This window comes from Malaclemys terrapin, chromosome 1 (assembly GCF_027887155.1).
Source record: "Malaclemys terrapin pileata isolate rMalTer1 chromosome 1, rMalTer1.hap1, whole genome shotgun sequence".
NCBI lineage: Eukaryota > Metazoa > Chordata > Testudines > Emydidae > Malaclemys > Malaclemys terrapin.
Genome location: NC_071505.1, coordinates 163,549,932 through 163,577,268, shown reverse-complemented (window position 1 = coordinate 163,577,268; position 27,337 = coordinate 163,549,932). Strand labels below are relative to the sequence as shown.

The 27,337-nt window shown below is 41.1% G+C and overlaps 1 protein-coding gene across 3 annotated transcripts in view; it reads right to left on the bottom strand.

Annotated features, from left to right (window-relative positions):
* The window catches only part of EPHA3 (EPH receptor A3), a 300,651-nt gene that overhangs the window by 9,596 nt on the left and 263,718 nt on the right, over nucleotides 1–27,337 (bottom strand). For all 3 annotated transcript variants that reach the window (XM_054046029.1, XM_054046033.1, XM_054046037.1), the window contains exons 13-15: nucleotides 24,775–24,984; nucleotides 13,157–13,306; nucleotides 10,830–11,023 (exon numbers count right to left, since the gene is read on the bottom strand). In XM_054046029.1, coding sequence (XP_053902004.1) covers nucleotides 10,830–11,023; nucleotides 13,157–13,306; nucleotides 24,775–24,984 — 554 coding nt within the window. The remainder of the gene's footprint in view (nucleotides 1–10,829; nucleotides 11,024–13,156; nucleotides 13,307–24,774; nucleotides 24,985–27,337) is intronic.

The following is a 27,337-nucleotide window of genomic DNA, read 5'->3' as shown; positions in this document are numbered from 1 at the left end:
TTGCTACTAATGACTGTCTACTGTATTCACTTCAAATTTGACCTCCCCTACAGCTACTGTGAGCCTGCCCTGATTCAGCAAAGCACACACTTAACTTTAAGCACATGCTCACTTTCACTGAGGTCTATTGTGTGCTTCAGTGCTTTGCTGAATTGAAGCCTTTTTTGTGACTGACTTGAAACTAAGGGACACAAATAACTGAACTCAATTTTATTGCCCACCTGAAAAGCGCACAGGCTATACCATGAGCTCCTCCTACTGGAAGTTCCAACAGAATTACCCCAGTTTTATTTTGGCCCTAAAAATCACCGTGAAGCCTTTCCTCCAACTCTTATTACCAATCCCCACCTTCACTATCATTGTAGACAGGAGACAAACAATGTAAACCATTTGAAATGTACTAAGCACAAAACAAGACAGTGAAAATGAATGTGTCTCTTGATACACAACATCTGAACCACTTAGCAAAACAGGAAGAGCACCGGGACTCCTGCAACAGTGTCTGTGCTTGTTTCACAAATACACTATAATATGCTCCACTGAGCTGTGGACAGTATGCTGAAACAGGTCCTTAAATAACAAAGAGAGGTTGCCTGACAATATGCTGGTTTAGTGTTTGGCAGGAGACAGCCATCCTCAGCACTGAAGCTCTGTGTGAGGGCTACATGGTGGGCCTGCCAGCAGAAGAGCCTCATCCTATGTGCACTGCAGAGAGGTTCACTGCACCAGCACCAAGAGCAGTGGAGAGTAGTGCTCAGATGACAGGCCACACCATCTGCATTTACAGAGGTGGCCCACCCACATCAGGCAAGTGACGTAAAGAGCTGTTGGGACTTCCCTGTCATCTCAGGCCCTAACCCTTGGCGGTTCATCTGGACAAAATCTAATTATTCCAGTTTAAGGCGGCTATCTGAATTTCTTCACCAGGAATCGGAAGCAAAGGAGAGTGGTTAGAGAACAAGCTCCAAATGCCATGATTTAAAGTTAAATGATCATGCCATGTTACAGCTGGGTACGTGGTTCATTAATATTTGTAATGGGAGAACTGAGACCTACCACCAAGAACTGTTCTCCCAAAACTTGAACAGAATCTGAGGTTTGGAAAAACTTTTAAGGCAGAATTTATGAAGGGACCCCAAATGGAGTTAAGTGCTCAAATTCCAGTGAATTTCAGTGGGAGCTGGGTGAATAATTCTTGAAGGTTTGAAAATCCCAGCCTTAATCATTTTCATGTTCTTTTGCTCTTTTAAGTTTCATCAGGATCAGAAGTACTAAAAGAGCATGTTCATGTGGTACGTCTGACCCTGTTGGGGATTAGGAAATACCAGAATTCTTACGCATGCAATTCTGACCTCAATTTTTAAACTAAAGAAGTTTTGCTAAGTTCAAATAAGCCACTTTGACTTTTGGCTACATGTCCAAACCAAACCTTCCATCTTTGAGGTTTTGCCTAGCATTAGTTTGATAAATGGATTCCTCTTATAAATTATAAAATGCTTTCAGAAGGCAGGCTTTGGAAGTTGTGGCTGGCTGCTTGGCTGCTGTAGGAAAAATACAAATATCACCACCTATGAAATTACCCAGACTGTGCACAGTGTACTGCCATGTACTGTAGGAGACCCATGTTTGGTACAAATCACTAGATTTTCCCTTTCTGGATCACTGGACACTACTGTGAAGCCAGTAAGAAGCTTCAGAACATGCTGCCTTAGAAACTGAAAAGGTCTTGATAATCAGCGCCTTTCAGTAGTAATTGTTGCAGCCTCACATTCAATTCTCAACCAGGTTCAAGAGCAGCAACTCAGTATCTTCTTAGTGAGGGCAATATGTTTTGCCTGGCCACACTCCCTTTAAAGGCCGAGCAGTCAAACAATTGTTTGTTGTCTAGAGTAATGGGCTTGGGAGATATCTGAAGCCTGATCCTCCACTGATGTCAATGGTTGTAGCTCCATTGATTTCAATGGCACCATGACATTTTACACCAGCTGGCCCCTGTGAACAATCTTAGGTGAAAAAGAAGTTTCCTGACTGTCTACCATCATGCTCCATTCCACTAAGAGAATACAGGTGATAGAAGACACTGGAAAACAGTACAATAGGCCTGGTGGCAGGGGAAAAGAGCAACAAGGGACATATGTCAAGGGGGGGGGGTTAAAGAAACAATTTGCAGACATGGCCCTTTAAAGCTAAGCACATACATTCCCACTGTCATGCCAAAAGCAGCCCTTAAGCACCTATGTAAGTGAAGTTTTGAACAGTGAACACTTAGATGCCCACGTTTGGCAAGCAGGCCCAGGGTGTACCCAGTAGCCATATGGTCTACACCTAGCTAACTACTGTTTGTCCTATGAAGAGTCACTTTTTATTTATGTTTTTCTGGGTATAGCATCTGAAATCCCAAGATATTTATGAAGTGTGCTTAGTGATAAAGCATGGAGAAATTTCTTCTCTATTCAACTTAGTGTGTTACTTTTTTTTTTCATCTTAACTCTAATAAAACAGGGCCCGACTCAACAATTGCTTTGAGAAAGAATGAGCATAAACAAGCTGAAATAGAACAGGACCCTAGGATTAGGGAATAGAGTGGCCCAACAGAGCTTTTATGTTTATTACTTGGATCAAAGTATTACCAGGACAAAAAATATGACCTAATTTTTATGTAAGTGACCTCAGACTAACCAGCACTGTAAAGTATCATTTTTCTCCTTGTAGGATTCCAAGCAAAAATTAGTTACTTTCCTCCTCAGAGAGGACATCTGGACAGTTTATCAATGAACAGGAATTTGTCTCTCACTGTGAAGAGTCTGTGATGTCTCCTCCCATGCACCAAGGGAATGCTGGGCTTTCAGAGCATCTGCACACATCGGCATTTTTCTCCCCCTGACCCAGCCCCTAGACAGAAGGTCTGAACATGAAATTTATGGGCTGGGTGATGTGTGCCATGAGCTCACACTTAACTAGACAAATTAGATGGGTTGCAATCCATGCAGCTGTAAACGACGTCCTGCAGGGTTCCACCTGATCTTTTACAGCTTTTCATAAATCAGTACCTACCAGCTTCAGAACAGAGTCATTAAAAAGAAATCATGGAAATTGCATGTTTGCTCAGGGGAAGTGAAACAGAACATTTCCCCGTTTTTTTTTTTTTAAGGCTCTTTTTGTTTTGTCCTCACCTCCACTCCCCAACCGCTACATTTTCAAATTATTATCCATCCCCTGGCATGGAGAAAATTATCAATGCTATTCTTGCATTGTATATGGCTGGAGGCCCGTATTTGCTGACATGTGACACCCCTTTCCCCAAATAAATAAAAATACAGCGACAAATTCAACCGTGAGATGCCAGATTGTACTTTCTGCAAAATGCCCTGCTGCAGTCAGCTTTCAGTGGACTGGACCATTGTGTTAACCACTGGAATGAACTCTTGTGTCATGCACATAAGACCATGGTTTGCTGTCAGTAAGATAGATTTTGTCACAATGCAAGGAACTTTGTCACAGCACATCATGTCTAGAAATAAATATATAAACGACAAAGGAACTTCAGTCCCTGCTTGTACAAATCTCTACCATAGGTGTGCCAGCTATCCAATGAAAGAGAGATAACAATTTGTAATATTCAGGTGCCAAGACCACCAGAAGGATGAAGTACTACTTCTGTGTAAAGGATAGCATATTACTGCTGGGTAGAGAAATCCCATATACTACCTCCTGCATTTCATGTTCTGTTTTTTCACCTAATCAATGCAACCGAATTCCCTATTTCTAAATTTGGAAATATCCTTTATACATTCACATTTAAAAACAGGCATCTATAATTCCCTTTTCTCTTACAAAAAGTGAAATGACACCTTCACTACATTGCTTTGAATGCAAAATGACTTTCTTTCTGGTGTAAGTAACTTCAAGCACTGAAATTCTGGACTAACGATAAGGTCAACATAGTTATCTCCAACCTTAGAAAAACAGAGTGCATGTGAGGCAATTTTAGTTTTATCTTCTCTAGCAAATGGAATCATGAGTGTATGTGCTTCCCAACAGGAGACCAGTAAATAAATGTCACACTGAGGAGAAGTAGAGTCATTGTGTTTACTTTAATTATCCCTGGACCTTAAGGACTAGAATCTTTGCAGTTACAGCTATTTATGCCTGGTTTAAAGTGTCCCTCTGGTAAAATTAGTAGATGGTTCTTAAAATAAAATTTGCCTTGCTGTTTGGCATATTTTCTTCTCCCCCTGAGATTTCATATCATGTTTGCTTAGTTTGAGAGTAAACCGGATTATTGCTCCTCTGTTTTTGAGGTCAAAAGTGGGTACACTTTGTTGTTACATAGATCACCAGTTAGAAATTGCGAGCAGGTATCTTTCCCAGCTTGCTTTCCAAATACAGCTCACACTCTTTACAAGTACAAGCTTTCTTCCCCCCACTTTGCATCGTGGGTTTTGGCATTATTAACCAAGAAAAAAATGCAAGATATTAAAGATCAGCTCACACCTTTTCCTCAGACTTGGCTATTCCTGGGGTTCCTCACTCAGGACTGCTCAGCCTACACCCTAAACCCTTGCCCTCCAGACAGCCATCACACCCATTTTATATTCAGGTGGGGGAAAGGAACTACTTGCCTCACTCAACTCTTTTACATAGTCCTCCACCCAGCCAGGCCCAGGGCATCTCTGGTTCCCTCTCACTGTGAGGGACTAAATATGTAATCTCAGTGCCCAGGTGAGACTAAAACTGTAACCTCAGTCACACTGCACAATTGGCCAGACCTGCATGTGAGTTCAGAGAGGTCCCCCCTTATCTGTCCATTGTCAGGGCAATTACCGGTGAAGGATGTGTCTGGAGTTTCTATAGCTGCTGGTAATCAAAGTAGCTCAGGCTGTATTCAGCGATCCTGCACCAATGCTTGGATGCCCCCTGAGTCCACTGGGCTGGTTATTACCCTCCTTTATCTGTACAAGCAGTACACACATTGAAGTCTCAGCGCTCACAGTCTCAGCAAGACCATGTGTTGCCCCCATTGTCACATTCTACAGAGGGACACAGTTTTTTGCATATACTATTTTCCTCACATAAAGAACAAACCGTAGGAAGGGCTGCTTGCGCCTACCTAGAGTTTGGATGAGCATCCTTTTTGGTTTTGACCTTAGCATTTCTTCAAAGTCACACTGCCTCATTTGACAGTCCTTGATTTATTTACACTCCCCATTGCCCACAGGCAAAATACACACAACAGGAAGGCTCCTCCTAGCCACTGCCTCTTCACAGTGTCCAACCTCTTTTAGTTTTCTCCCAAAACGTTCCTTGAGCGGATCCTTGGATGACGTGTCAGGTCAGGGTTGAAGTCACAGCCCTGGTGGTTTACCGAACAGTTCAGCCTCCATGAAAGAGCCTCTTGCCAGCTTAGATAGTTGGTGCCGGTGTACCCTTATCTGCATCCTCCAAAGCAGACTATTCAAATCCTATTCTAAAATAATTCAGTTCTCCGGCAGTTCTTTCCTTTGGCTTGAGCCAATGCACTGCCTAGCTGTCCAACTGCTGGGCAAAAGAAAAGGGCTCACCCTGAAACAACTTGTTGGTACTTTTCTTCCACGGTCCCCAGGAAGTCCAGGATGGCAGGATCTCGCTCAGGGTCAGATAGTTAGCTTGTGCCTCTCTTGTTAAAAACCAAACAGCCAGCCTAGTAATCCTCTTCCTTTGTCCCCCACAGAGGGGGTGATGTGCTGCTGCAGCAGAGAGCTGTGAGTCAGTGAAAGTGACTAGATAAACCTATAAGTCATCACCTTGGACAGGTAAAGGTCAATACCCAATGCTAGTCTGAGCAGTGTCTCTAGTTGGACAATCCTCTGGAACCTCTGCTCCAGGAAAAGTCTTTGCTGGTCCTGGTGTGCTGCCGCCCAGGCCTGCTGCCATAAGCTGCAGAAAGATCTGCTGCTGTAATTCTTATTGTTCCCTGACCCATTTCAGGACCCACCTCTTTTCCCCTTTTGATCCCCCTTTTCCAGTGTGTCTTACAAACAAAAATCTCCTGACACTACTTTTACATTTTCCAAATTGCTCTGAAAACATAGTCCGCATCCTATTTACATGGAGTCTAGCTTTATTAAAGAAAATAATAGGAGTAGCTTAAGTCTTCTCAGCCTTGGCTGCTTCTAAAGTTCCTCACTCAGAGCTGCGCAGCCCACACATTAGGCCATCTCTCTCCAGGGAGCCATCCCCAAACCCACTGTATCCAGGTAAAGTAATAACTCAACAAGTCACCTACCTCAGTGTCAGTATAATTCACTTTACAATTTCCCAGCAGGATCAACACTGGCTACCAGCGTTGGATGTTTTAGGCCAAAACCACCACTGTGTACAGGAATATATTTGCAACTTGTTATACACAGTGCAGTGTTAGCTATGCAATTAAGCAACTGATGTCATGGGGTAGGGTATTTCTTGGGAATTCACGACTGGCTGAGAGTCTGCCCATTAACACCATCCAGTCATTATTGCTAAAACAATCTATAACCTCTTTAAAAGAGAAAAAAGTGCAATTAGAAGGCGTATAAAATGTTGTACTGGCTCCCTGTCTGTTCCATTTTGTGTCTGTGACCTGCCTTATGCAGACATCACATCTCACGTTTGGCTGTACTGTGAATCTCAAGGCAGACTTAATGCTTACTATATCAGGCAATGGCTTTGCACAGTTTGTTTTCTAGCACCTCCAGCTTAGAATTTCCATTAATGCTAATGAGGGCTGCACAGTAAAAGCCCTGAATACTGAGTTGAGAACAACAGTATAGATCCCTTCCAAATCACACTAAACAGCAAGTAATAAAAGAGGAGAAGTTATTCTCCTTGTGCAGTAACTGGAGTTTTTCAAAATGTGTCCCCCTGTGGGTTGTCCAGTTCAGGTGTGCATGCACCCTGAGCTTTTGATTGGAGATTTTTGGTAGCAGTGCCCGTTTAGCCCGTGCACACACCCTCCATATCCTTGTGCCCCATCCTGAGGTCACAGAAAGCTACATGGGCGAACTGCCCTCAGTTTCTTCTCTATAGCAAAGAAACTCCAAAACAGTGGAAAGAAGGGAAGATAGTGGAGCACCCTAGGGGACACACATCTCGAAGAACTCCAGTACTGTACAAGGTGAGTAACCTCTTCTTCTTCTTTGAGAAGTATCCCTGTGGGTACTTCGCTTCAGATGACTCCCTAGCAGTAGAGTTTTGGAACAGAGTCCATCACCGAAGAAAGAACTGCATTACCTACTACAGCATCTGACCTTAGAGAGTGAAACAAAGGGGTGGAAAACATATGTACCAAGGATCACGTTGCAGCCATGCAGATTTCAGCAACTGGAATGTCTTTGAGTAAGGCTCTAGGGTAGATTGTGATAAAGTGCAGTCACTCATAAGGGAGATGGAACCTGAGCAGAACAGCAACTGCCAATAATGCATCCATGGATCCATTTAGAAAGTCTCTGTGTGGAGACAGAAGCTCCCCTAGATCTATTAGCAATAGAAACAGAGTCTAGGGGTTTTCCTGAATGGCTTAGTTCTATTTAAGTAAAGGACTAAAGACCTCTTCACATACAGCGTATGGAAGGCAGATTCCTGTGTAGATTGATGGGGCTTAGAGAGAGAGAGAGAGAGAGAGAGAGAAAGAAAAAAAGAAAGAAAGAAAACTGGAAGGTGAATAATTTAGTTAATGTGAAACTCAGAAGAAACCATAGGTACAAATTTTGGATGGGGTCATAATGAAATCTTCTCCTGACCATACTTATGGTCTCATTAGGTGGCATTCTGCCAAACCTAGGCACTGTTAAAGTGCCCTGGCAAAGAATCTTTTCCCTCTCACAGCCAGCAGAAATCTACTACTAATAAAGAACTAATTACTAATATAAAGAGCAAACAGGCACACACTAAACTCCATCTCTGGCTGAAGGCGGTTGAGAAGGACCAGAGGGCGGTTAACCCACAAAACCCTCTATAGCCTCAGTGCAGGTCACGAGGACGTGTAGGGTATGTCTACACTGCAATTGGAGGTGAGATTGCAACATATGAAGACCTATGTGAGCTTGCTTTGATCTAGCTAACTGGAGTAACAATAGAAGTGAAGCTAAAGAAGTACAGACTGTTCAACCCTACCCGTGATCCTGGGTACGTACTCAAGCAGCTATCCTGAGCTGAAGTCCGTGCTTCACTGCTATTGTTACTCCAGCTAGCTAGATCAAAGAAGTGCTGCAGTCATACCTCTGACTGCAGTATAGAAACACCCTGGCAGGCATCTGCACAGGAAGACTGGACTAACTCTTCTAAGCATCACCTATTCACCAGTAATTAAAGGACAAAATAGAGAGCCGACTGCTTTGAAGTTCAACCTGACCCACTGGTGAAGATGCATAAATTTGGACAAGGCTCAGGGTCCCAGGGCAGACAGAGGAACTTTGGGACAAATAAAAGTCTGCCCGTGAACTCAGAGATTGTCTCGGACTAAGAGAAAGGGCCTGCAGAGAGCTGCAGGCTGGGGGCCTCGTGCTCAGAAGGGGTGACTGGGATGAGCAGAATCCACCTACATGGACAAAGAAAGGATACGGTTTAGGTCAGATAAGATGCATAGAGGCAGTTATTGTTTCAACCTTATTTCTTTCTGCTTGTTACATTTCTATGCACCAATACTTCACACTTGTTTTTGAAGACGCTGTCCTGATTCACAGAAATCTCATATTGGTCTCAGAGAGAATTATAAAATAGGACTCAATGCCCAGTTGCGCCAGCTGAGGTAAATATGGTTAGTAAACAGGGAGTGCTGTAATTTGATGATCCAGTCTCAGGTGGGGTGAACCATGGGGTTCCACTCTCTGAGATATAGGCCTCTCACTTGGAAAAAGTGCCCGCAGAGGAAGAGAGAGAGCTCACAGGTGAAACTCACCCCTGAACTGTAGCAACTAGTTTCTGAATACTTTGGTATGTAGGGGTCACAGAAGAATTCTGTGCATGGGTTTGGTATTAGATGGATGAAACAAATAACTATTTTGTTTTAAATACTAGAAAAACGTATGCATTGATGCCCACAATCCAAAACTAAAAACAAAATAAAATATGGAAATTATTCCCAGCTCCAAATGCAGTTAAACACTAATGCACTTGCTTAAATTTAAGCACATTCTTGTGTCTTTTGCTGAACTGGGGCTTAAAAGACATTTAGCACAAACTCTTAACTGGGGAAGGTAATGCTTAAACTAATTTGGTTTTAATACAATCAACAGCCATATAACATGGAATAGCTATCCTAATAAACTTTTATCATTCACAATGTGTTAAAAAACCCAGCAATTAATTATTAAAACATATTTACTGTGCAGGAGAATCAAATCTCATTATATGTTTTTAATAAACAAGCCCATTAGTATCGCTGCCTTCTTCTGCCCATTCTCTTCTTTGTGTACTAGTGGGAGAGAGGTGATTAGACTAGCAAGCTTCTACCTCAGGAAAAAAAAAAAAACACTGCTTGGGGCAAGAGGAAAAGGAGCCAGGTCAATTCTATTTACATAGCAGGCTTAAACACTAACCAAGTTTTTTACAGCTCCGCCCCCATTTCCCTTGTTATGACCTCCCCTTAGCTCACCAGGATGGAACAGAATTTAGATCTAGTAAGGGCTAGGTCAGCTGTGGAAGACAAAATATTTTAAAAACAGATAAAAAAAAGAATAAACCCCTGGGATTCATTTTTAAAGGATATTTAATATTATACTTTGTTGAGCCTCTCTCCTGAAAAGATGTCCCCTCAGGTCATTACTGTGACAAATGTGTAAGCCACACCGCCACTACCCAGGCTGTACTATTCTGTGGATATAGGAAATCAGACTCCAGGCTGTCAGTCTGGGCCCTGTGATCAGCATTTACACTTAAAATCAGGGCGAAACCCCTTTTTAAAACAACCTTATAATCTTCATAGCCTCTACATAGCAGCCTCTTTAAGAGCCAGGTATTTTATATGCAGTACAGACCCGTTAATCTGTACCCTACTTAATCAGAACTATGGTATTTAACCATATCCTGCTTCAGTCCTCAAATGCCACGGCATTCATCAGTTATTCCCTCCTCTTCATCAGGACACTGCTTATGTCCCAGAACTCTCTGGATAAACAGGATCGTAAATGAGTCTTTTTAATGCAATTAGAAGCATTGTATCAGCATTCATGTTAGAAATTAGATCCTTATTAAGGCCCCGATTCAGCAAAACACTTCGGTACATGCTTAACTTTAAGGATATTAGTCCTACTGAAGTACATGGGAGTACTCCCGTGTGTAGGGAATTTGCTGGATGAGGCCAGAAGAGAGTGGGGCATCACATACCTTTTCAGGAACACAATTCAGCAAGATATTTATGCACCTGCCTAATTATAAGCATGTGAGTTGCTGGGTTCTAGTTAATGGGGTTACTTATGTGCTTAAATAACTTGTTGAATCAGAGTAGCTGTGAGATACTGAGCACCCTCAGCATCAGCTGAAGTCAGTGGGGGCGGGGGGGTCAGGGATTTCATCACATTGCAGGATCAAAACCTATCTGACTTGCAGCTCAGATATTCATTTACCCGAGTTTAAAACTTTTCTATCTCATCTTAAAATTAGCTGGTTTTGCAAACAAACAGCTGTTATATTTTTATTTACAATAATCTCTTCTGACCAGAGAGCGGAACGCTTCCTCTAGCCTTCAAGCATGCAAATAAGCAATGGATAAAACCGAGAAAGTGGATGGACAAAGCAAACATATTTTAATTACTGTAGGTGGAGAAAGCAAATATTTATTTTCATTAAGTGCGATGTAGAATTTAACATGTCACCTTGCAGCCGCATTGGTGATTATTTTCAGACTGCTGGGATTACGGATCAGCTTGTCCAGGATGCTGACAATCTGCTCAAACTTGGGTCTGTTGTTTCTGTCTTTCTGCCAACAGTCCAGCATCAACTGATACAAGGCAGCTGGGCAGTCCATAGGCGGTGGTAAGCGGTACCCTTCATCCACAGCCTTGATTACCTAACAAGGATAAAAGTTTTTGGAAAGTTGAGGCAATTAAATTAACTTATTTTATCAGTCCTGTGAAACAAATTAGCACAGACACTTTATGTTTAAACAAATGTGTTTATTCACCAGTTGTCTTGCAGTGTAACACTTCTGGTTTATCTGCAAAGTAAACCATGTAGCGAATTAGATATACAGAAAGTGCTACAGGAAGGTTAAGATACGGTATGAAGAAAGTGAGACTCTTTAAAAAAAAAAAAAAAAAAAAACTTCTCCAAACTCACACTGATTAGATTAAAGCCACGAAAATACTACATTTCATAAGATGTGGGCTCTATTACACCAAAGACCAGATTGGTGGACAGTTGGGGGACATTTAGGACTAGAAGGGTTGTCACTCCCGATCTGACTATTGATCATTTGATTTCAATATCTTCATTAATAAGTATTAATACTTATACTTCAGAAGACATCAAAGCCACCATTTAGGTATCTTTAGTGCTATATGCTTTCCCCTATGCACAGCTGAACTCCCATTGTAATCAATAGGTTACCTCACCTACATCCCAATGGAAATTCTGAGTATGGGGATCCTTGAAGAGAGGACAGCACATAGTCTTTAGATCATAATAGATGTCATTTTGGCAGGAGGTTGCTAATATGACAAGTTCATACCGTCTACTGTACAGTGCAGGTCAAATTATCTTCTTCTTTGCCTAGGCGTGACCTCATTGAAATCAGAGACTTGATGTAAAATTTTGCCCTGCATCTAAAATTTTATAAGATTTTTGTATATGTTACCATTTTCTTTCTCTTCTGGTGTTACAATCCTCCTTACCATTCCAGATAATAGTTTTTGCATATGAGTTACAAAATTACATATCCAAACTAGATGATGATATAGGGGATATTACACTAGCATTTGTGTTTTCAGGACTGCTAGATTCCAAAGCAGTGAAAACTGGTTTGAGACAGGAATCCAGCTAGAAACACATTATGTGGTTTAAGTAGCCCTGTAGTGAAAAAACACATACATACACTTGCCCTGTATTTCATTTTAATATGACCAGCTATTGTGGAAGGCATCCCACTACAATCTAAATGCAATTAATTAACCCTGACCAATAGTAGACCCATTATGACACCTAGTTAAAAAGAATACAGTTTTCTGTTCAAGTCTGAGATACAGCCAAGAGTCCTTAGTTGAAAGGGACAGTTTTGTTTTGTTTTTTAATGAATTTTTTTATTTATATTCACATTTTTAGGCGAAGGCGGAAAGAAAATGCTCTGCCAGCTTGATTCTAGTTGCCATTTCTGCTCCTTTGTTTGTTTAGTGTTAAAAAACTGGACATAGAAAATCTTTGCCCAGCCCATGTGTGACAGAAAGTTATAGTTTTACTTCTATCCAAAAATGTTGGGTTATAATTGACTCGTGAAATATATCAAGAGAAACAACACAATAGTTTTTTGTTTTTAAATAATCTTACTTTGGGAAATGCTATCCCTCTAAGAAAACAAACATGTTAGCAGAGATGCATTAATTAAACCCAAAAAGCATGGCAGACCTGTATAGTTTACTGATGACATAACTCCACATTAAAGGTCTTCTAAACAAATGAAACTATCTCCCCATGTTATCTGTTGACTGCCTCCAGAAAATTTTGTTGTTTAATTCAAGTCTTAGTACAAATGCTTCCATTCTCTTCTTCACAGGCTCCAATAACAACTTACTTTGTGCATTCAACCTTTATGGAAAAATTATATAGACTGTTACAGAGATGGAACCAAAAGGGATCTACAGACATTTAGCCTGGTTCAATTAAAATGGCTCTAAAAACCCTTGGAGTGTAAAAAAGAATGACATCTTTCTGTAGACTTTTAAAAAACATCTTTTAGAATATCTCAGCACGAATATAATTCTCTATTACATTGTACATAGTGGTCCAAAAACCTTTTAGAAAGATCATCATTTTCATTTAAATTCTACAGGTCTTTTCTACAAGCAGGGAGACTTGGAAAATTTTCTTTTTACATCTTATTCAATGTCAGTGTCAAAAACTAGGAGCCACCTGGCTTCATTATGCTCCACTTCCTCTCACAGCTTGATTCTTTATTTGACAACATAACTCAAGACTACAATATACTCACGTCCTGATTGGACATCTCCCAGTATGGTCTCTCTCCATAGGACATCACCTCCCAAAGGACAATCCCATAGCTCCATGCATCACTGGCTGATGTGAACTTGCGGTATGCAATGGCTTCTGGTGATGTCCATCGGATTGGAATCTTCCCCCCCTGGAAGCAGAACAATCCTTCTATTATTGTAACACATGTACATCTACATATGCTTTGTTACCTATAGCCATGTTTATCATATGGAATAGTAAATACCTTAAGTTACAAAATTCTATTACCATTTACCACGGAAGCAAGCCATTTCTTATACACAATGGTTTATATAACACATAGTGCATTATATTGTATCACAAAACTCTTCTGAAGCTCTACGTGTATATATTTTTTCTATATAAATCAAATCATCAATGTATTTATTTACACTTAAAGAAAGGGTGGATGAGCCAGTCTCATTGAATTCAGTTGGAGAAGCAATAATATGTCAGGGGTCACATCCTCAGTTATACTCCAACCCCTTTATGCTGTCCAAATGGGGCAGAGGGGCCAGATTCTGGCCATAAACGGCCAGTGCAGGTGAGCTTCCTGTTAGTGTAAAACTGGCAGAATTGACTTCTACACTTCCTGCCACACTCTCATGTTTTGGGGAAGGGAGGGGAAGTGGTGCAGCTTTCTTTCACTAACGCCAATCCTCTGCTTGCATAAGATCCATGTGGATCACATGAAGGGGCACCTCTCTGTACAGGCAAGAATCTGGCCTAAGACATTTTTACTGTCATGAGAAGAGACATCATTAAATGATTTAAACTTGGAAAAGAAGAAAAACTACTGTTAAAATTAGACCTGTTGTTATGGGGAACATCTCTCCCTGATTGAGACCACTGTTTCGTGCCATAAACCAAATTAAAAAAATGCACGCAAGGAGCCTCAGGCTGCGTTTCTGCAACACGAGAACTAGAGGGAAGAGACTGAGTCACTTTCCAAAGGCGCCAGCTTTTACAGAAATCTGTAAGTCTATGATTTGGGGTCATGCATGAGGAAACAAGCCCATATTACACAGTAAAACAAAACTTTGGCATAAAATAATTCAGAAATGAATCTAATTGAATGCAGAATACAATGACAGGTTCAAGTAGTTTCCAACACCAGGGATGTATAGTATATGTAGCACTGGTGAAAGATCCAGCTCAGACTTCAACTCAAATTATATCAATATATACGAACTTCCACTACTGCATAATCTGAGTGCCTCACAATTTGTAATGCATTTATCATCCCAAAACACCCCTGTGAGGCAGGGAAGTTCTATTACTACCGTTTACGAGTTGGGGAACAGACCTCCCCAAGGACAGGAAGTCTGTGGTGGACCTGGGTCTCCTGGGTCCATCGCTATTACACCAATCTTCATGTCACATGAATCCCTCAAAATTGGATGGGTTTAGTCCCTTTTGCTGTCCCCCCATCACTGTAAAATAAAACCCCAAACAAGCAAAGAGCAGTGTTTGACGCCATTTCCCAGAACATAGATTTAATCCATGTTCCAAAGCCAGACTGGCCCTACAGTCTTCCTCTTTCAAACTCAACACCCAAAATGAGGTGTCTCCTACTCACACTGAGTAAAATGCTTTGTATTTGTATTTACAGGTTTTTCCCACGGCCCTCATTGCTGTGGCATTAGAGAGCCACACAAACATTCAGAAATTTATGGTCTTAATACCTCTCTGAGGAAGAGGAATAATACTGTCCTCTTTTCATACATGCCCAAAGTCACACAGCGAGTCTGTGGCAGAGCTGAGGATTAAACCCAACTTTCCAGAATCCCAGAGCGCTAACCACCAAACCCACTGCTTTAACTCATTATTTCTATTAGATGTATTTATTTTTTACAGTTTGTCTATAGCAGTCTCTCCAGGGTCACACAATAAACAAGTAAATGTGAATAGAAGAGCTGTAATCTAAAGGTACAAAACAGCCCCACCCCCACATACACTCCAACTCTGAAACTCTCCTGTTCATCTCACCGGCTCAGAAACAGCCCGAGTAAACAATAAGCCATGTCACATGACTGAGTTCTGTCAGTGGAAGGGGAAAGTGATTTGAGAAGCAAGGGCCTTACACAGACTGGCCAGTCTTCAGAAGTACAATTCTAGGGACTATCTCCTTACATGTCCCAGCTGCTCTCAATTGTCAGGGTAAAATTACCTTTATGCTACCTGGAACCTAAACTACAAAGGACTTTTATAGCTCAAACCCAACCTTTGAACTACATCTGGAAATGAATATGTACCCACTGCAGTCTCTGGAACACAGATGTAATGTGTTGCCAGCATGAAACACCGATGAGTATGTCAGCAGCAGAATTCTACATTTAAGTGAATTTTCTAAGAGATCCTCAAGGATAGGCACTTTGCAGTTATGTAGATAGGAGATGACATAGGAACCGATAACTGTTGAGCTTTGCTTTGATAGGAAAGGTTGCAACTTCCTAGCCAAGCAAAGATAGGTGGGGGGAAAAAACAAAACATTAGTCTGCTTTCTAAAACAGCAGTGGATACTACATTGTAAACCTGTGTAAAAAACAAGGGACAAACTCCCTCAATCAAGGATTCAGATATCACTTCCGGCAATTCGTCCAGGTGTTTCCCAACTCACCAATATCACCAGGAAAGCCAAGTGATGGCACCATCTGATTTGGGAGAAATTAAGACCAAGAGCTAAGTATCATCAGCATACTAATAGCACTGTAACCCAGAATCTCTCACATTGTCCCCTGGTTTCAGCTACACAGTGAATAGAGGGCAGGCAGAATATAAACTTGCAGTACACCACACGACAAAGCTCTTGAGCAGATGAACAACAGCCTGCTACTAGCCTCTGGGTCCTCTCCGAGGAAAAATAATTGATCTACTGAAGCACGACTACAGCTAAACCACCAGGTTTCCAGACATGTAAATACCATGTTGTGGCCAATGGTACTAAATACCCCTGCCAAATCCAAAAGAATCAGCATAGCCATCTCTACTCTGTCCATTTTCCATGAATAAGCAACTCAGCTCAAACATCAACTGCCTTCAGACACTGAGTACATCTATTTAACGTCTGCTATTTAATATAACATTCTGTTTATGTGAGGAAAATAATTATCTTATTGTTCTTACATGCAGGTAATGGCCTATTTATTCCTCTTAAGACGATGTCAAATGAGAGTCTTCAAGATCGGACTCACCAAAAGTCTGAATTCCCGGACCTGATTTAGGAGCTGACCTGGTCATGACCAATCTTGAATGAAGAGCCAAGAACAAAGTGAGATTAAAATGGTTGCAAAATACAATTTTATTCTCCCCAAGAGAAAGTGGGTGCCAATTTCTAACAACACAATGCAAGGGAATAAATGCAAATTTGGATCTGACTCTCGTACAGCCCTAAATGCTTTCCACCCCAACTGCCTTCAGCTTCTGAAAAGTTTAGAAATGGAAGAGACTTCCATGTGTCAACATGTAGATAAAATGTAGGCATCCCAGGAACATGGGAAATAACAGTAAAGTACAACTTACAGTACAAGTCCAAAATCAAGATCATTCTGACTGGATCTTGTAGAAGTCACCAGATGTCAAGGGGCAAAAATTAGTCTATGATTGAAAGGTAAGCACTTCATGGAGGGGAGGGAAATACATAGTTTAGCACAAAGTCCTTACCTGACATCATCTTAAAAGGGAAAAAATATCCTATTAATAAAAATAATGGCATTATTCTCCAATGTTTTAGAAACTACTGTATTAACATATGAAAGACAAATTCAGTAAAACATCAAAAGTTCCTTTTTTATGCACATTTTAATTGGTTTTATGAAGAACATATGCCTATCTATGCAAAGTTAAATTCCATTGAAAGTGAAGAGCTTTTTTTCCTCTCCTAAGCATCTACCATAGCTCTGTTCATGATACTGAAGGCATTCATCTATGCATTGGGGGTGAAATCCTGGGACCACTGACTTCAGTGGTCCCAAGATTTCACCCTGAGATCTTAGGATATAACAGTTACTTCTGAGAAACATACAACACCTCTGCTCCCCTTTCACAATACCTGACAGTTTTATAGAGGTACAAGTATATAAGAAGCATAATAAATCTACATAACTTAAAAGCAAGTGATACAATACACCAGTTTCATAACCAGATGGGACTAGGACCTGCAATGATACAAAGTGGAATATTTCAACTGCATGTTGTATGGAAGCTATTATTCAATCGGCACAGTATATGTGAGGAAATTCTGGCACTAATTTCAAGTCAAAAGCAACATCACATTTGCCAGTTTTTCCTGCAGAACTACAAATTCATGAAAAAAAGGAAGAGTCTAAAATGTAATGAAAGTATTTAAAAAAATGGGAAACAGTAGAAAATAAAACTGAAAAGCTAGTTTAAAACATTTAAAGTTCAACATTTTGAGAAAACTGAGCCATCTTAGATCTAAATTCCACAGAAAACATTTAAATGTTTTTTTTTCAAAAGTAATACTTTAAAATCAAACAGAATCTCTCATATGTGACTTTAGAATTTTCTGAAAATCAGATTATAGAACCCAAGCAATCAGAATTGAAAATCAAATACGAGTTTATGCAATGTTCCTGGGAAATACTTCTACTGAGAGAAGGAAGAAGGCTTTCAGAAACATGAGTGAAACCAAAGCTTTTAACAAGGTGTTTTAGCTATTTTAGCTACAAGTATCCACTGACACTGAATAGGTCCTGCTAATCGGACTATAATTTCAGCACCAAAAGCTAAGGATTTTTTCTTAAAATTGGTGCAACATTTTCAAATATTTCCACATATTTTAAATAACAAATAAAACAATCCCATTAATTGTTGGAAACTGAACTTAGAATTTTTATGCACTCATCCATTTTTTGAAAAAAACATACAAGCTACTCTAGTTTTAAAAGCCGGTGAACTCAAAGAGAGCACTCAGTGATTGCTCAAGTAGCAGAATCTTCCCCACTCCTCCTCTCTCTCTCTCTCAGAAATGCTTGTCTGAGTTGGAGATTACATGAACACCAACAGAACACATCTGGTTAATTTTTATGATTTACCCATAGCAAAGATGTCATATAACTTATGAAGAACAGGAGTACTCTCTATTATTATTATTATTAGCATGCTCTAATAAATTTGTTAGTCTCTAAGGTGCCACAAGTACTCCTGTTCTTTTTGAGGATACAGACTAACACGGCTGCTACTCTGAAACCTGTCATATAACTTATGGTTAATCATGCAGTAGACTAAATCCAACATTTTCTATTAAGCTATGAAACAAAAATGGGCATTTGCCAAAGCTGGGGCTTCTTACTTACCAAAGCCCCTGCCATTAACACAGGCAAAACCCTGGCTAATATTGTTGGGCTACTGTTCTTTAAAATTAAAAGCAACTGGGCAAAGTGGAACACGTAGAACCAAAGTTCAGAATGAGGACTCTATATCTATGCCTACAGAAATGTGCATGCGGATGTCATGCCCACAGAGACCCACCAGTGCATGCCAAAAAAAAAAAAAAAAGGTGTAATCAAGTGTGTAAGTATGTACATGCATGTGCACGGTTACCTATTGGTGTCCTATTTTTCCACTTATTTTCTGAAGACAAAGATCTATTATGTACACTTCCAGCACAGTCTCTTTTAAAATGTAACTAGGAAAAAAATAGCAAGCTAGACTCTTTCTGCCCCTGCATCCTCCTCTTTCTTTAATTTTTAAAGAAAGATGTGAAGATGAACCCCAGGATTGTGAAATGTGTGCACCCCACCTTAAGCACTGACAGCAAAGCATTGATTTGGCCAGCACGGCATAAAACAAAGTAACCAAGAGAAAACTAAGGGCTATTGTGGGGACCTATCCAGGCATGTCGAATAATGCCATGTCAGACAGTGTCTGAGTCACTGGGGCAGTTACACGTGTGTGGGAGTATGTCATTATTTTAGAATCTGGCAACATTTTAAGACCAAGGGCTCTTAGTTTCCTGCTATGTCAGTGTGAGTTTGACATTATCATACTGATGGAAATTTAAAAAAAAAAAATACTGAGGGTAACCCACCGGATCCCCTAGTAGTAACATAATCATGGTCCTAGCCTCAAACAAAGCCACAGGCTTATTAATATGATCATACGAACAAAAAATGAAAAGCACTAGCTCAGCTAATTCAAATGGCTGAATGCTACTATAGCTAGTGAATTGACTATATAATGTTACAGCACTATGGCACACTGTATACTGTAACACACTTGGATCTGATTACCTAAAAACGTTTATTATTTGATGCTATTTGTTCTCTCTTTTCCCTCTCTGCTTTGCCCACTACAGCAGGGGTTCTCAAACTGGGGGTCGGGACTCCTCAGGGGGTCGCAAGGTTATTACATGGGTATCGCAAGCTGTCAGCCTCCACCCCAACCCTGCTTGCCTCCAGCATTTATAATGGTGTTAAATATATAAAAAAGTGTTTTTAATTTATAAGGGGGAGTCGCACTCAGAGGCTTGTGATGTGAAAGGGGTAACCAGTACAAAAGTTTGAGACCCACTGCATTACAGTGACTTTCAACTGCTACAGTAAGTTTATTTCTTAGATTTTTTTTTTTTTGAAAAATACACCCACTTGATGTTCAGGGAGACTGTGCAAACATTCGTTGATTGACAAGACATACAAATTAAGACCAATGTCCAAAATATAACATCCTCCTAACATCTAGGTCTGAGATCTGCTGTTGTGTGCTGGAGCAAAAGTGTCAGTAGTAATTGAAAGTTTTGTTTGCTGTCAACAGAGTTGTGATTCTTATTGTATCTGAACTGTGAAGCATAAATCTGCCGAAACTAAACAAAGCCTTCAATTTATTTTGAGTGAGTCTGCTACTCCAGCACACAGCAGCTGCTTCCAGGCCTACGTATCCCAATCTCTTATTTTGATTTATAATCAGTTAGAAAGCGATTGTCACGGATACTTGACCAAGTGCCTGGGAAGAAAGGAATCAAGAGAAACGGATTTTAACAAACGGGTTAGAAGAATTAGGCAACAAAAATGAGAGGGCAAAATCCAGACCCATACTCTATAGGGTCACATGACAGGAGAATCCGTGACGTATTGGGCACGAGGTCAGTCCAAGAGCCATCTAGCTGGTACAGGACAGAATGGCTCACAGTGGCTGCTGGAAGCCTGACCAATTCCCTTAACTAGCAGAATGTGTTTCCCCTTGTGCATTAATGGACATGATGACCAAACCCATGAGGTAGTATCCTCTTGAGTGGTAGGTGACAACCCTACCCTGTAACTGTGTAAATGCTTAGGGGAGGTGGGATAGAGCAAGAGAGGCTTCCTATGGTCTCACCCTCCAAGGCACCCCACAACACAGGGCAGGATTTAGAACTATGACTTCAAAGAGAGAAAGAGAGAGACTAACAGTTAATTGGACTGCGTTCTTCAATTAAATGTCAGGCACATTGGTGATGTGCCTAAATATGCATTTAAATAGTGGTCCACACGCCACACTACGCTCTACACTAGTCTAGAGTATATAAATATTACGTATCTCTGAAGCACAACTATGGCCCTTATACAAGTGTGATCTTTGCATTGGTCTTCAGAGGACTTGCAGAAGCGTGAGTATTACCGATTACCTATTTATAAAGACTGTAAAATTATATTCCTAATGGAAATGTAGATACAAAGGCCCTGCTCCTGAGAAAAGATTGGCCCAAGTGTATGCCAAGTGACTGGGGCTTAGCACAGAGGGTCTGTACATGCACAGGGGCTCTGCCTGGATGAGTTCTCTTTGCAGGACTGGGGCCTGGATTATCAAACAACAAAGTCACTTAAGATATCTTATTTCACTATCTGAAAGCGAACATTTGGAAATATGGTTACAGCTTTGATTTCTTTAGTCAATTTCAGAAAGCTTCTGAGTAACTGCTACCCCTCACTTTAGCTGGTAAATGCATCAAAGTCTATGGGACTATTCCATTATTTTAAAACGTGGTCCCTTTTTTTCCTTCATATGAAGTTAGTGGCTGTGAAATCTCCTGGGATTGACAGTCTAGGAAACAATCTTCTATTTAGCTAAATAACCAGGCAGCAGCAGTGCAAACATTCCTTCTCTTTGCTAATGAGCCTGAAACGGAACTGAGAAGGACTCAGGGTAAAATTTTCAAAAGCGACCAAGTGACTTCACTGTCAATGAGACTTAAGTGCCTAGATCACTTTTTGAAATGGAATCTAGACACTTTTGAAAGTGTTACCCACACGTTGTAGATGTGTGAAGATAGTTTTTATATACATGCCTGTTCAATCACTGCCCTCTCTGCTGAGACAGACAGCAAGAATGCCAGCTATAGAAAAAAGTAAATGGTGGCTTTTGTAACAAATGGCACTCGCACCTTCCAGTGGGCAACCACCAATTCATTTCACCTAGAATGGTCATCACACAATGGTAACTTGTGGTCCTTACTGACCTGGACTGGATTTGTACTGGCAGCACAGAGCTTTGAAACTCCTTTGTCTTATCACCAAAGTTTTGTGACAACCACCAATCCAATTGCCCCCTTTTCACCCAGATTCATATGAATTTAAAGTAGCAGCAGAGGCACTCTGGATTATAGTAGCAGGGAAATCAAATGAGGATCTAAACAATCTCAGAGCTAAACCCCAAACAGTGATGTCTTAATTGTGAATGAAGTGACTTCCCCATCTCTGGAGCATGCTTTCTGATGCCATTTCAAAGGATGTTTATACACTCTCCCATTTATCCTGTGAATGAAATTAGATGTGGTCTAGATTCTATTAAGAGATTCTAATCATGTTGGTAACTTCCTGCAGTAGTTTGTGTTTGTGCCATAAATGGCAGATGGGGTTTATTGAATGCACATGAGCACGCTTTGCAAAATGGTTTCTTCACATCTGATTTCTTTATCTAAATGTAAATAAGCAGAGAGACACAGAAAGGAGGTGAAGAGTAGACAGAAAAGAAGACTTCAGCACTCTCATTGGAACATCAGATTTCTGCATTGGCCAGAAATTCCAGTATCACATAAATCTCTTCTCCATATTTCCTACCCAGGGAACCTGCAACTCACACACTTCAGCACATACGCTTCATATTCAATAAACTCACTTCCTTTATAAAGCTTTTTGCTACACTGTCTGATGCACAGCTATTTCTCCCCAGGCAACTTTTTGTTCCATACCAGGGAGTCACAGGTTTCTTAGGTCTTAAAGTGGCCATAATGTGGCTTGCCTTGAGCAGCAGCAGCAGGCTCCAAAATAATGAAAAAATGGCCAAAGGAAAATTATTGCCCTGCCCCTTTAAGGCTTTAGCGTGGAAAATGGAAAAGGCCCAGGCTTTCCTCAGCTCTGGGTCCGTGCCATGAGTTCTTTGGCATGCTCTACTTCGTCTTTACCACAAACAAAAGAAGAAGTAGCAGACAGTCTCATCTCTATGTCTCTTCAGGCAGAGTGCAATCAAGAAGGCAGACAAGAGGCACTCCACTCCTTGGGGGTCTCCTGGCTCTGGTAGGCTCCCATATCTGCTTATCCCTAGGCTGGGAGTGGAGGGTGGGAGAAAAGTTACCTTTCTCTGCTCTTGAAAGAATCCCTTTTCCCTTCCTGCTCCTTTTCATCCACCTTGCTGAGGCCAGGTGAAGGTTCTCATACTCCAACAGGCAGGCAATACAAATTATGCAGGGATGGGGAGGAATCCTGCAGTGCAACAACCATACTCAGGCTAGGTCTACACTACCCGCCTGAATCGGCGGGTAGAAATCGACCTCTCGGGGATCGATTAATCGCGTCCCAACGGGACGCGACAATCGATCCCCGAATCGGCACTCTTACTCCACCAGCGGAGGTGGGAGTAAGCGCCGCCGACAGAAAGCCGCAGAAGTCGATTTTGCCGCCGTCCTCACAGCGGGGTAAGTCGGCTGCGATACGTCGAATTCAGCTACGCTATTCACGTAGCTGAATTTGCGTATCTTAAATCGACTCCCCCCTGTAGTGTAGATGTACCCTCAGAAGTGATCACCTAGAATAGTCATCACTGAAGGACTTGATTCACAAAAATCCCAGCTTGGTGGCTAAATGTGCTTGATTTCACATAAGCCCTCCCTACCCCCAGGACCAGATGGTCATGAATAGAGCTGGTCCAAAAATTAGCTTTTTAAAAAAAAGAACATTTTGGAAAATATTTGTATCAAATTTTTTTAAAACATTTTTTAATATTTTGTATGTTCCTTTTTTTCTTGTTTCTTCTTTCCATTCCTCTTTGGTCGCACTCTCCCTCCCTGCCTTGATTTTTTCTTTTGTTCCCTTTTCCTTGTTTTACATTAAACTGATTTCCCCCCCCCACCCCCACCATGAACATTTTTTGGCTTTTCAAAATTGAAAATTCTTGGGGGAAGAGAGAGAGAAGGAAAGTAGGACCTTTCCAGACCTTGTACGATGCAAACAGATAAACTTCTAAATTTCTGCAAAATTCTTTTTCATTTTTTGACCAGTTCTAGCAATGAACTACCAGTTTGTCTCTAACAATTTTTACAGTAGCAAACCACAAATGGAAAGCTTTGGGTTTGAATCCCCTCTCACTATGCTTTCACATACCGTTATAGTTTAATTGATTTCAATAGAGTTACTTCTGTTTTTAACTAACATAAGTGTGAACAGAAGAAAGTCATTCATGTGCAGTTAACTGCCTTCTAAGCTGTTCCATTGAAGTCTCATTTTCTAGCATTTAATCAACATGTATTTCTCTGATGACCTAACTCTGTTAAGGTAAAAATTACATTTATGTTTGCTATACAATCATCTGCATTAAAGGGCAATCTGCTATACCATTCCCTGCTGCCTCCCCTCTGCCAGAGCCTTTCATTGCTGTGGTGGGGAAGGGCTTCAGCAGTGGAGAGGCACCAGGTCACTACACTGCTAAAAATAACAGTGAAAATGGGGAAGTCACTCAGGGGCGGCTCTAGCTTTTTTGCCGCCGCAAGCATGGCAGGCAGGCTGCCTTCGGCGGCTTGCCTGCGGGAGGTCCCCGGTCCCGCAGACCTCCCGCAGGCATGCCGCCAAAGGCTGCCTGACTGCTGCCCTCGCAGTGACCGGCAGGGCGCCCCCCGTGGCTTGCCGCCCGAGGCACGTGCTTGGAGCGCTGGTGCCTGGAGCCACCGCTGAAGGCAATGCTTGGGTGAGAAGAGAGCCATATAAGATACGTACCATAAGGTTCCAGCATGTCTTTACTCTACTCACCTAAACAGTGCCTTACTGTCTACACTGCTGTTTATACCCATGCGAGGGGGGCGTGCAGTGTATGTACTCTATTTATCACCATAAGTGAACGTGCAGTATAGACATAGCCATAGAATGATTTGCTACCAACTATAAATGCAGACCTATAATTTTATACTTGTATCTTCCTTGACAAATGTGTAGGAATTGGCTGCAGTAAGCTCACCAGCAAGTCTAACCAGCTATTGATCAAATTTTCCCATGCTCTATGGTCCATGTGCCCCGGTTTAGGAGTCTTGAGGTCACATGTAGTCTCAGGCTGCACTTCCAGCACCCCAGTTTTATAGCTATAATTAAGAAAGGTATAAACATATGAACTCACTCTGGTTGTGTAAGCAGCTTCTGGGTCATCCTCCAATACACGAGAGAGGCCAAAATCCGAGACTTTGCACACCAGATTACTATTGATGAGGATGTTACGGGCAGCTAGGTCACGATGGACATAACCCATATCTGACAAGTACTTCATGCCAGATGCTATCCCTCGAAGCATGCCCACTAGCTGGATGACTGTGAACTGAGCATCATGTTTCTGCAAAACACACAGAATGCATGATTAAGAGACCGATTGTACAAGTTCACCATGCACAGATTTTCCATTGAAGTCACTGGGAGTTCTGCACATGGAGGGCTCATAAAAAAAAGACCCAAGATAAAAACCATCCATGAAAATACTGTAACCAAAGGAGAATAATCTCTAAATCAACTGGAGGCAAACAAGGGACAGGCTTTAATTTCAGATAAAATTTAGCTGTTCCTGTGTTTATTCCCACCTGAATTTCACTTGCCCAAATATAAGATAGGTGCAAATGTCAGATAAATCTAAACTATATGCATACACTGAGGCTAGGATTTTCAAGGCAGCCAATGGGAGTTAAACACAAAACTCCCACTGATCCATCCATTAGGAAAATTCCTGCCTTAGACGGCACAATAATGTAAGTTATATGCATAGAGAAGCAATTTTTAAAATTGCAGATGTTTATCTGACTCAGAAATTGCTAAGTGCCATCCAAATTTGAATTTGTTCTCCAAAATCTTTCTCAGCTTCAGAATCAAAATCACTATGTCACCATTCTTAGGCTGAAAACCAATAAATGCATGCATTCCTAATTTGGCTAGGTTTTCAGCCCCCAAGCTCTTGCTAATGGGTGTTGCTTGTAAAAAGATAGCTTCCATCTTGCTATGTGAATCTACATATGACCAAAAATAAAATGTATTCAGTGATCAGCTTTCAAATACATTAACCTCCCACTCCTGCAGTCACATCAGTGCGGGCGGCCTCTGTGCCCCATGTGGAGGCTAACTATATAAATGGGACTCTTCACTCGCACATGAGTAAGACCACATGAACCCGACTGAAAGACGGGGCATAAGTTTTACTTTTGACCATTGTTCTCAAGGGATAATATTGGCTGTGTAAACATTAGCTGAACATATGGCAGAACTGGCACTGAAATGGCAGTCAAGTGTTTGAAAAGCCCCTTGGCATTCACTTTCAGAGTGAGACTCATGGTTGGAAAGGATGCATTTGCATGAAACTTGCCTTAACTTTGATGACTTGATAAGTTAAAAATACAAATTTCAGTGAATAAATTAGCAAATAGAAATCAGTACACTATATCTGAAATACAGTGCACCAATGAACCGGTTAAATTGCATTATGTATATAAGGTAGGGCATGATGTAATTGGCCAGATTGGGGTCTGAACAGTAAGCAGTCTACATTATTTATCATTTTATACTGCCCTATAGATTGCTAGCTGCTGCACAGAGAACACAAAGACAGGTCTCTGCTCTGAAGAAATAACATTATCAATAATGGACTGCGCAGGCAAATGAGCATATAACATACCCCAGGGATGGGAACAAGGACAAGTATTATTAGAATAAGATTGTACAGGTACTCTCTATAGGCCTGAATTTGTATGAGTGATTCAAGCTTTTTGTTTAATTTAAATTTTGCAGGAAAATCATTTTTTGTAGGGACAGAGTTTTAAGGAGGAACTCTGGAATGAGATGAGGGTGGAGTCTTGCTAAACTGAGCTTGGCATAAAGGGGCAGCATGGAGGAAGACACTGAGATGCTTGTGAAAAAAAGAGACACAAGTTATGAAGGAAGGCCTTGCTGGTGGAGCAGACAACATGGATAAGAATGCAGGGAGAGATCAGGCTGAAGATATAGCTGGGATTGTGTGATGCAGGGCTAGGGTGACCAGACAGCAAGTGTGAAAAATCAGGACAGGGGGTGGGGGGTAATAGGAGCCTATATAAGAAAAAGCCCCAAATATCGGGACTGTCCCTATAAAATCGGGACATCTGGTCACCCTATGCAGGGCCCTGAAAGCAAAGACAAGAAGTTTAAATGTGATGTGCAGTGCAAAGGAACATGAGGGAAGGCGTATGAGATTATAATGTACATAAAGTGGTCACCATTACAAAGTCTGCATTTGAAAAAAAGAGAGATAATGGATACCAATGTATGGCACTAGAACTGGTTGGATGATCATAGTTTTTGTGCAAATATTAGGCTAAAGGGGTATTTTGGTGGGGAATACAGGTACAGGAGGATCCCTGTGTTTTCCTGAAATGTTTCAAAACTGGTTCGGGGCAGTTCAGAGTGATTCAAGGGATTAAGGAATTGAGCACACGGCTAATTTAGCTGTGCACGTAGGTGCAACATCACCATACTCTTTCCTTTGCAGCTTTAACCTTGCCACTTTATGGATATGTATTGTTACACAGTTTTTAATCACGTGAGTGCATATTATGATTTCTGACAGAACTTTGCTTCTCATTCAGGGCATGATCTAAAGCCCACTGAAGTGGAGTGGGAGTCCTGCCATCGACTTAAGCAGGTTTTGGATTAGGTTTTCAGGAAATAGT